Source organism: Passer montanus, unplaced genomic scaffold, assembly GCF_014805655.1.
Source record: "Passer montanus isolate IOZ18808 unplaced genomic scaffold, ASM1480565v1 scaffold194, whole genome shotgun sequence".
In the NCBI taxonomy this organism is placed as follows: domain Eukaryota; kingdom Metazoa; phylum Chordata; class Aves; order Passeriformes; family Passeridae; genus Passer; species Passer montanus.
The window spans coordinates 422,964-434,262 of record NW_024366525.1 but is presented as its reverse complement, the minus strand read 5'-3'; the positions used below and the strand labels follow the sequence as shown (position 1 = coordinate 434,262).

Genomic DNA, 11,299 nt, shown 5'->3' with positions numbered 1-11,299 from the left:
ACACTGCTTAAGAGAACAGCCCCATGTGAGAACGCAGCGAGACCATCAGAGAACACAGCAAGACCTCTGCAACACTTGGGACACCGGGAGCCGGGACACCGGGAGCCTGCCCCCCTCCCCCGCCACCCCTTAAGCCGCTTGGTGACCCAGTTGTCCCCGCGGGGCCGGGGCCGGGGCCGGGCGGGGCGGCGGCGGAGGCTCCTCCCGCGGCTCGGCGGGCAGCTCCCGGCGGCCGGCCCGGCTCCGTGCGCGGGGCTGCGGGGGCAGCGCCGCGGGGCCATGGGCAACGGCACCGCCGGACCCCCGGCCGCCGGACCCGGCCACAGCATCGCCGCCCTGGTGCTCGGCATCCTCCTCATCCTCCTCATCGTCGGCGGCAACGGGCTCGTCTGTCTGAGCGTCTGCACGGAGCGGGCGCTCAAGACCACCACCAACTACTTCATTGTCAGCCTCGCCGTGGCCGACCTGCTGCTCGCCCTCCTCGTCCTGCCCCTCTACGTCTACTCCGAGGTGAGACAGCCCGGGGACACCGCGGGGCTGGGGCTTGTGTGCCCGCCGAGCCTGCAGGTTACAGCGGGGGAGCAAGGTACCAAGTACCGCTGGTCCAAGCAGCTCTCTGGGCTTGCTCCCCACCGCCACGGGAGTGCTCCCCCCAGCCCGGGACAGCCCTGCCCCCGGGATGTGGCGGTCAGACCCCCGGCTCTTACCTGCGGGCGTCACGGCACCGCACAGCGCTGCGGGACCGCGGGCGGCGGGGAGCGGATCCGGGGATCCCCGTGCGAACCGCGCCGGTGGAGATGCCCCGAGCGGAGCCGCACCGGGGTGCTGCCCCTTGGCTTGCACGCTGTCCAGGTTGCCGTCAGATAAAGGATAGGAAGAGATGGGTGCTGTGCTCTCTTTGGCATAAAGTGAGCCTTGGTGATAAAGGGAGATCTTTAGCATCCTTAGCCAGGAAACAACTTTCCACATTGGCTGAGAAGGAGAAGCTGTCTTTTCTGGGAGCTGGATGGGATTTTGTCACCCTGCACCAAGGTGGGTTTGGTTGGTAGGTTGTTGCTTGGCACAGGCCTGACCCAGCATGTGATGGGGGTCGTGAAGAGCCAGCTCAGGGACATGGGGCAGAGTTGCTGTTCACTCCCAAAATGTGTTCACCCCCAAGACTGTGACAGCTGAGGGAAAGAACAACAGGCACCCCTGAGGCTGAGTGGTTCTCTCTGTAACATTTACTGCCAGGGTTGAATAAACCCTTGTGCTTGCAGGGGGATGTTTTAGAAACTGTTAGTACCAGCTGGTGGCTCTTACCTGCTCAAGAGGATGAAAGCATCCACTGGGCCAAATAGCAGGTTTTTCTACCCATCCTGGTGGTAGCTGGTAGTGTGGATCTTCTTCCCAGCTGCGGAAGAGCATCTCCCCTCTTGTCCTCTTTCACAAGCCATGTAGAGCACCCCGTGGCTCAGCAGACCCTGACTGTGCTGGCCAATACTCCCCTAAGCAAGGCAGGCTGCAGATTAGAGCTTAGAATGGTCTCTACCTCGTCCTAGGATTTTGCAGGGCACTGTGACCTCTCTGGAGACAGGTATTGTGGAGCAGCAGGTTCATCTGGGGACCCATGAGAAGAACCAAGGAAGAATTGGAGCATTATATCCTCTCTTTTTCCATTGTGCTCTTGGTTTTGGTGGAAGTGCTTTTCCTTCATTAACTCCATTTTGCTGTGGTTAGAAAGGCACATTCTTCATCATTCTTCTCAACTACTTTTTGCTAACTGGGATCCCTTTCCTTCCTTCCTCTTTCTGTTGTCTCTCAATGCCTTCAGTCCCCAGGTTTCTCTATGGGCAGTCACCAACACCAGAGTGGTTTCCTTTTGCCTGCAAGTGGGAGTTTTGCTGGAATATATAAAATACAGGTTAACATATTCTGGGGTACCTCTGAAAATGCTTCCAGTGGGGCAGGAGTATTGTGGGGCTTTCCTTGAATACCACAGACATTCCACAAGTTCTGGATTCTCAGGTAATGGGTGTTCATACCTGTATGAGCTTTAAAAACTGGTGCTGTCCAGCTTGTGGTAACACTTGGTATGTTCACTTCCATGGCTGTTCATAAACATCAGTTCTGTGAGGGAATTCTTCCATGTCTCTGCTCCCAGGATATCCAACATGGGGAATGAAGGTGCTGTACTACACAAGTCTTTCCCTCCCCTCCTCTGCAGCTCCTGCAGCCAGGCAGGCATTCAGAGGCACAAAACAGCAGAGGCATCAAGATTTGCACTCCTGGTGCTCGGAGGGAATGCGTGGAGCAGGTGTGGGAAGTGCTGAACAGGTACAGAGAGATAACATAATGCAGCAGTCAGAGCCCCTTCCAGCAGGCAGTGGGGCTTTGATGTGTAGAGCAACTCCAGTTCCTGTGTTGCAGCAGTTCCCATTCCATGCCTGGAAGCTTCTCTGTGGGCTCAGAGCCTGCAGGTGCCCATTTTCATTTTAATTATCTCCTGTACAGTGGTGCAGGATTTCCAGCTCATTTTGTTTTGAAATAATGAAAAGGGAAAGTAACCACTGAATCCATGCCAGAGGACAGAATTTTGTGGTTTCTTTCCTTTCCTTTGTTTTGCTTTTTTTTTTTTTCCCCTTGGAGGCAAAACTCAGAATTAGATGTTGGGATGCAAGATCCAGGGTGTAGTGATTGCTCTTTAAAACTAGCTTGGTTTCAGCTTGCACTCTCTCCCAAACATTGTAGGCACTGAAAATATGGCCTGGACAGTCCTGAATGTTCATGTCAATCTTCATTCTTGGTGTGGGGTTTTTGTTTTGTTTTTTAAACTTTAGAGCACCTCCTGACACAGTAAAGGTAGAATCTGAGGGCCTACTGGAAAACTCGAAAACCAGCTGAGGTGGTTTCTGGTGGGGTTTTGCTTTTTAGCAGGAACAGAACAATAAATGGAGCATTTTTTCATTCAGCAGAAATTTGCTTACCTTGTGCTGTTTTCCTGTGAGGTGGCATCTTGTGTTCCAGTTTTGGAAACATTCCTCCAAGTCAGAGCTTTAGAAGACAGCAGGAGGGACTTAACTTTTGAGGTGACATCTGATATCCTCACAAGCAAGAGATCTCCTCCAAGCCCCAGTGGGGATGGGATTCCTTCCTGTGGGATGTGGATGAGCCTTTGCTGCTGTTCACTGAAGCTGGAGCTCAGTGGGAGAGTCCTTGATCTTGTCTTTTATTTCTGGTTGTTAAAGAAAGCTCATTTCAGACACTGGCAGCAATTATGGACATACACTCTCCTTCCACTAAACTCATCCAAAAATGGAATAAAGACATGTTCCAATGTTTTCCAGTTGTAATTACCACACAGCTGCCTGCCCTGGTGGGCAGAAGGCACTTTCCTTCCTGCCTGCTTGGGGATCTCAGGTCTTAGCAGTGTGATGGGAAGAGGTAATGGTAACTTCCATGGGGAAGTTGCACTGCTCTTCTGCCAGCCTTGGCTTTCTGGTGAGTGTGCCAAGTGCTTTCCAGCAATCAATCCGGTGCCAGAAAGGCAGGGATGGTGGGAAGCAAGGGAGAAGGAGATGGCCTGGAGCACTCCCAGGCATTAACTGTTATTGCTGAGGAACAGAATTCTGCTTTGGTGTGAAGAGAGGCCAGGAGAAGATCCCAGAGAGTCCCTGCAGCATGGATAGCACTGAAACAGGGGTTCCTGAGGAAGCAGAGATATGGTGCTGTGGAGTTATTTCAGGATATCACTTGGCTCTGGGAGGGAGCTGCATGGCTCCACAGGCTTGCCTTGTGAGGCAAGCTTCCTCTTTCCAGAGAGGGTGACAATGGCAAGAGTTCCAAAGACTCTGGGATACTTGCAGGAGTTTATGCAGTCCTCATCAAGTGGAGGCACCCAGCAATTATGGCAGGCACCAGGACAAGCTCCACACGTGGCCTGTGCTGTGGAGCACACCTGTACCTGTACCTGCTGCTCCTGTGATCAGCTCTCTGCTAATCCCTGCCAAGCAGCAGAGCTGTGGAACAGGCCTGAGCCAGGAAGCTGCTGGCAGGAGCTGAGGGTGCTGGTTATGTAAACATCTTTGCCACTAAGACCTGTGTAAGTGATTATGGAAAAGAGGAAACAGTTTGAGCAGATTTGCATGTTTACCTGGCTCCTTCTCCAGGTCAGGGAAGATGAATGTTCCCAGCAGGCATGATGATGGAGAGCCAGTAAAAACCTCATGAGCTATCTTCTTATCTTGGTGAGGGTGATGGGTTCTGCCCAAAACTTTTAGGGTGTCACTGGTTTGGTAATCAAAACATCTATTTTCTGGCAGTTTTTTTCTGTGTGCCTGTGATGCAGCTCCTCTAGTAAGAGGCCAGACCTCTACCCTCTCCAAATTTCCCCTGGCTCTCTGTGAATGCGTATCAGCTTGTTTGCAGCAGGATTTGGGATTAGTCTTTCCTAGAATGTTAGAGTTTTAGTGGAAATAGATGTTATTCTGGGCCTGGGTGATGTCTGAGCCACATAAAGTACCAGGGAGGTGAGACAGGCCAGCAGTTACAAACCAGTGCTTAGGGGATTTTTTTTCCACATACCAGTAACTGGGGAGAGGTGTCTTGGAATTCTTGGCCTTCATAATATCTCAGATGGATGATGAGGCTTTTTCACAGTCTCTGAAAAATCTTGACCTCAATGATTTAAGAAAGAACATCAGAGCAGACATGAGGCATCTCTGTCTTATGTCCCACTCCCTCTTCTTCCTCTCCCCTTGCAGGCTGCTTTGTGTATTCTGGGGACTTGTCACAACTCATGACAAAAAGCCCCAAATCAGCTTCTGGTGGACATGGAGACAATTCTTTGGCTCTGATGCTGGACTTTGCCCACTGGCAAGGACTGTTCCTCTTCCAACTCTTGTCACAGCCTTCTCACACCATGCCATGTCTTTGAGCCATGGCTGCACTGAGGCAGATACTTGTTCAAAGTCCAGATGGGCATCTCCTAATTCCCTTTCAGGCTCCTGCTGTTCCCTGCATGTGGCAGGACTGAGACAAGGGCTGGTATCAGAGGAAATAGAACTAAAACCTTTGGCTTTGTCCTGGCTCCTGCCCTCAGGAGCTCTTCTGGCATCAGGCTGGTTTAGAAGGCAGAGTTTTCCTTACAAATCAGCTGTGCTTAGGAATAAGGATACCAGAATGGGCTGATTAGGAAGGCAGCTGCAAGGGTGTTTGAGAAACCAAGTCTGTCTCCTGCCATCCACCATCCTATAAAAACTTCTGCATTGTATTCTGGAAAAGTGGAGACCCCAAAGAGCTGCTGGAGGTGCAGTTGTTCTGGAGCACTTCTTAAAGGAAGCTTGAGCTGTTTGTGATCCCTAAATCTTTACACTGTGGACCTTGATGGGCTAATCTGCTGCAGCCTCCTGGAATTAGGTACTCCTTAATCACATGGCCCAGAAAAGCCTCTTATCCAAAGTTACTCTCTCATCAGAGGGGTCCTTGGCACGTTTTACCAAGGTGGGCAGGTGACAAACACCACAGAATGGGAAGTTCTCTCCTAGCACCTCCTCCAAAGCCCGAGTCTTGGGGGTTGGTGGGGAAAGGGGAGGGTTTATAGCATTTTCCAAGTGCCCAACTTTAATCTCATATGATCCAATGGTGCTGCAGACTGAGAGCCTTTGTCCTTTTCAGAATCAATTAGTTCTCCCGAATCACAAATAGGTTTGGAAAACTGTAGCCCAAAATCAAATTTTCACTCTCATAAGCTGAACTGAACCTGTCAAAATCCCAGTGAGCTTGGCAGAAATTTGGCTTTTGATGATTCAGGTCCCAAATTCAGTTTGGAGTGTCTGCATTGTGCTAGAGAATAGGCTGACTGAAGCACTCAGGTCAGCCTCCAGAGCTCCCCTGGAGGTATCTCAAGGAGATGCTGTACAAAAATAGCGAAACAGTTACTTCAGAGACTCCTTTGGCTTTACAGCTCCTCTAATCATAATCCTGTGCTTGACATCATTACTGATGGCTGATATTAATCCCTGCAGAGCTGCCTGCCCTGTTGCTGGCAGGGCCTGGGGTTCGGCACCTTCCAGGCGTTGTGTGGAGCGTGTTCCCCACGTGGCTCTACTCTGTGCTGGCATGAATGAAAGAAGAACCTGTTGTTTAGCACCAGTACAGGAACAAATCCATACCTGCTTCCTGAAACCTGCAACATTAAAGGCCAGCAACATCACTGGCTGGCTATTGCTATAGAGAAAAAGATCCCTGAGATTTACATGTATATAAAAAAATAATTTTTATGCAGCACATTTTCTATAGATAAAAATATATAATAAATTATTTATATTAGATTATGCACATTATCTGTAGATAAACATGCATAGAAAATTAAATATATTACCTGCAGCAATATATATACTACAGTAATAGCTATCAAATATATTTTAATAAAATCATATGGAGAGTACAGATAGTTTGGTATTTTGCAATATCAAAATAAAGTGTTTGAGTCAGGCATGACAAAGGGCCATTGCTACTGAAACTTTTTTTCCCAAGCTAAAATCATACTTATTTGTACATTTTTTTTTGGGTTTTTAACCTGTCTCTGCAGAGGGACCCAAAGGAATTTTCCTCACAGTCTCAAACTCTGAGGAAAAACTCCCTGCTGCCCTTGTGGTTACAGCCTATTGAGCTTCCTGGTTTACCTGTGCAGGTGCAAGCAAACTGATAGGTCTCTGCCTGGGTTCAAGCAGCTCATGGGAACAATGGCACAGGAATGGGATTGAGGTGACCTATTTCTGTATCATCCTAAGAAGTGCTTTACTATTAAAATAAAAGCTGGGTTTGTACCTGGGTGAGACAAGCACTCAACTGGAACAAAGTGCTGCAAGTAGTTTCTGGCTGTATGAGCATCAGCCGTTGCTGTCCTGTCTGTCCTGCTGCCTGTCCTGTAGTATGGGCTGTGCAGAGCCTGTGCTGCTGGCTGAGACATGACCAAAGTGAAAATCACCAAGGATGGCAGAGTCAACACCTTCAGGTGGTTCAGAGCACTGACACTGGTCCCTGCTGCCCTGCCCTGGTGCCTGTGACCATGGGGAGAGAATCAGAGGTTGTTACTCACTGCCTGGACCTGGTCTCCAGAGGCTGGGCTTGTGCTTGGCCTGCCAGGATGGAGCAGTTGTGCAACCCAGGGAAACCGTTCACATAGGGGCTTGGGGCAGCTGGGACACAGAAGTGGAAGAGCTTTGTGCTCTGTCTCTTGCTTGCTTGGGGACTGAGCTCAGGATGCTGTGCAGGCAATATTACTTTGTTGGCGAGATCTTGCAGTCCTAAATTGGGGGGTCTGAGGAGCTTGGGGGTACCTGACCTCGCCCAAGGCAATGCAATGTCCTCTGGCCGTTTCTCTGCCCATTATGACTCACTTGGCTATACTGGTGGTCTGAGGGCTCAGTTCTTCAGACAGGCCAGAATCACAAGCCCTGAGCAGGCTGTGGGCTCTGTGTGGGGCTGATTCCCATGTGCTGCTGCTACACCGGGAGTATCCTGCCACAGGAGGAGCACTCAGCTTTGGGCTGCTTGTTTGGAGCAAACATGAGTGGCTGAGGCACCCAGGCATGGCCGTGTTCCTGTCATTTTAAAGCACACAGCATCTGCTGACCCTAGGGATCTTTTTCAGTTCCAGGGAGGAGTGTGGTCCCTCAGCACGGTGCTGTGCGATGCCCTGATGACCATGGATGTGATGCTGTGCACAGCCTCCATCTTCAACCTGTGTGCAATCAGCGTGGATCGGTGAGTAGCTTCCTGCTCTAGCTGTGCCTGGGCAGCACACGGGTTCCATAGGCCCTTGCCAGTGTCCCAGGCAGGGAGGATTCTGCCCACCCCGAAGGAATCTGTTTGGCCCTAATAACCTCCACCATCAGGTTTGTGTCCCATCGGTGGTGGCCAAGCTGAAAGCTCATTGTGTGATGATCCAGAGCTGTCCCTTGGCTGTTCTGGTTGTAGCCCAGGCTTCAGCTGTTAGTAAAGTAAATTAATGGGGGGAAAGACAGTGACGAGAAGCTTGGGGCTCCTTGGTTACATGACCATGGTGCCACCACCACACCAGGACTGACTCACCCGGGGCTGTGTTGGCAGGTTCATCGCTGTTCAAATCCCGCTCAACTACAACCGGCGGCAGATCGACCTGCGGCAGCTGATCCTTATATCCACCACCTGGATATTCGCCTTTGCTGTGGCATCCCCAGTCATATTTGGCCTCAATAATGTCCCAGACCGGGACCCCAGCTTGTGCCAACTGGAGGATGACAACTACATCGTGTATTCCTCCATCTGCTCCTTCTTCATCCCATGCCCTGTCATGCTGGTTCTGTACTGTGGCATGTTCCAAGGACTCAAGCGCTGGGAAGAAGCCCGGAAGGCCAAGCTGAGAGGCTGCATCTATGGAGCCAACAGGAAGCTGTATCACCCCCCAACCCTGATGGAGAGAGAGCAGACCCGGCTGGGGCTGCTGGAGTGCAGCCCCTATGCCCGTGCCGGCCTCCCTGGGGAGTGTGGGATGAACAGTGGGATCCAGACTGTGTCCTACCCACACCTCAGGTACCCGCACCCAGGGCATGGGCGCAAGCGGGCCAAGATCAACGGCCGGGAGCGCAAGGCCATGCGGGTGCTGCCGGTCGTTGTCGGTGAGTGGCTGTCAGGGATGGCTGGGGAGGGTGGGAAATGTGACACCTTGTCCCACCACAGCACTCAGACTGGCAGGACCTGGGTGAAGGCAGAGCAGCGTCAAAAACCACCACCCTAGAGAAAGAACACATGCAGTGTTTATAACCTAACCTCCCTCTGAGGCAAACCTGTGACTCCCAATATCTTACATTCCAAGCCAAAGCGAGACTAACTTAAGACTTTGCATCAATGTTTAGGATAGGAAAAACATCCAATTTTTGTCTGGGCATAAGCCCAGCTCCACATGTCAGCACAACTGTTGTCTTTTCCCTGAGTGCCCAAGCTGTCTCTGTCTTTTTTGGCTCAGGCTTTGTTAAATTAAACTCTTTTGAACATTCACATCACCTTCTCTCTTTTTTTCCTCCTGGCAGGTGCTTTCCTCTTCTGCTGGACACCTTTTTTTGTGGTACACATTACCAGGGCTCTCTGCAAGTCCTGCTCCATCCCCCCTCAAGTCACCAGCACTGTCACTTGGCTGGGCTATGTCAACAGTGCTCTCAACCCCATCATTTACACCGTGTTCAACGCCGAGTTCAGGAACTTCTTCCGCAAAGTCTTGCACCTCTTCTGCTGAGCCCTCTGCACAGGAGGAGCCACTGGGTCATTTTTTGTATAGTTCATTAAAGATCTATTTCTGCCTCTGGTCTGCTGTCTTTGTTGGGGATGAGGGGTAGATGAGGAGAGCTGGCAGCTGAAGGAAGGGGCTCCCCAGGTCCTTGTAGTAAGGTGTTACAGGTGAGGGCCAGTGGATGCAGCTTGAATCCTCTTCCCAGTGGGAATTGCCAAGTGTAGCCACTTCTTTAACACTTACTGCTTGATGTAAGCAGGGATAATAACAGTAATTTCTAATCTTCTGACTTCTGGGGTGGTATTAACAGGGCTGTGAGGGGACATGGACATGAGTCTGGAGGAAAAAAAGACTGTTAAGCTCATTTCCCAGATGTCCATATGCCAGACAAGGGTACCAAGCTCATTTCCAGATGTCCATATGCCAGGTGAGGGTGAATCTACCTCTGCAATCTCCTTTCCCCTTATCCTTGATAATTTTAAACCCAAAAACTGATTTCACTCAGTTTAACAAGGGTCTTACAAAGGCACCATAATGTTATTGCTAGTGCTCCAGAATTTCCTGTGAAGCCACACAATTCCTGCCAGGAAACATTTCCAGCCTCAGGAAAAAATCCTTCATACATTTAGGTGAACCTGCATGCAGCGACAGCCACAGCAGCCAGTGGGACAGGTGATGCTCGTCACTCAGGCTTGGAGAGGAGAAAAAGACTATTGCAGAAAATTACAGTCTTCCAAGTAATGATTTTGTACAGGATTGTTGCTTTCCAGGAGGGAATTTGCTTGGAAGCAGAACGGAAAGGGAATGTCTGGAGTGTTGCTTTGACTAAAAATAACAAGCACTCAATTTCTCATCAGCAAACCAACTCAATTCCCACAATTGTATTGTGCATTTCTGAGCTGTCACATGCTGGGTTGGGGCACAGCTGCCCCAGGTACCAGGGTACTGTGGGCTTTCCAGAGATGCTCGTTCAGAGCTGTCTTTGCTGCAGGATGCAAGAAACCCTGTAAATGAGCTGTGTTACTGTGGGCTCAGTTAAGACTGTCTTCTCAATTAACTAATTGTCTCCAAGTTCTAGGTAACAGGCAATCAGCACTTAACTGTGAGCAGAAACCATTCCCAACACTCAAGTATTACTTTAGAATACAGGAGTGAGCATTTTGCTGTGAGAATGGAAGGAGTTGCCTGTTCTTTCCTTCCCAGGAGTATCACAGATAATTTCTGTTCCCATCCTGCCTCAGTTCCTGCTTGGCTTTTGTTGGAAGCATGGTTCCTTCTGGAAGAGCTGCACACTGTGGCCACCGGCTCCTCACCCTCGATGGCACTGCAGTGCTGCCCCCTGGGCCTGCTCAGCTCTGTGTTAGGAGGAATAACTTTCCCAGGAAACAGCCAGGAAGTAACACTCACCACTTGCCACAGACTGTGGGAACCCTGTCACCTCCCTCCATTGGACACTGAGGACCCATGCCCCTCAGGAGCTGGTGCCACTGGCAAACCCACCAAGGGCACTTCTGAGAGACCCCACTGAGAGATGGAAAACCAGCTCCTACTGCCTTGGAACACATGGAATGCAACCTAACAGACCTTTAAGATGCAAAGTGGAAGGAATAGATTTGTCAGAAACCTCTAGTCTTTTCCCTGGAGTTAATCTTGGAGTCTTTTCCATGCCATTTTTCTCTCTTTTTAAGTTTTCTGTAAGTCAGAATAGAATTTTCTGCTTGACAGCATGTGTGGTGTTGGGTTGGGTCACTCTGTGGTTCAGATGACCCCGACTGGAGCAGGAGCTGAACAGCCATCCTCATCTACCATCACCAAACTGGATCAAACAAGAGCCAGGACAAGTGAACCCTCACAGGGGCTGTGACCCCTCAACCAGAGCAAACAATAGTGACCCTTCATGGGGGTTGTGACCCCTAACAGGGGCTATGCCTGGAGCTAAGAATAAACCCAACCAAACAACCAGAGGCTTGTGCACCTGTCAAGACTCCTCTGAAATCTCCAATCACAAACAAAGGTTTAACTTAATTAACAAATAAAGAATTTAATTAA

At 50.3% G+C, this 11,299-nt stretch overlaps 1 protein-coding gene across 1 annotated transcript; it reads left to right on the top strand.

Annotated features, from left to right (window-relative positions):
- Positions 1–202: 202 nt before the first annotated feature.
- Positions 203–9,322, top strand: DRD4 (dopamine receptor D4). Its single transcript, XM_039706543.1, has 4 exons — positions 203–510; positions 7,637–7,749; positions 8,095–8,642; positions 9,054–9,322. Exons 1-4 carry the CDS (start codon positions 280–282, stop codon positions 9,254–9,256), a joined length of 1,095 nt encoding a protein of 364 aa, XP_039562477.1. The 5' UTR covers positions 203–279; the 3' UTR covers positions 9,257–9,322.
- Positions 9,323–11,299: the final 1,977 nt, after the last annotated feature.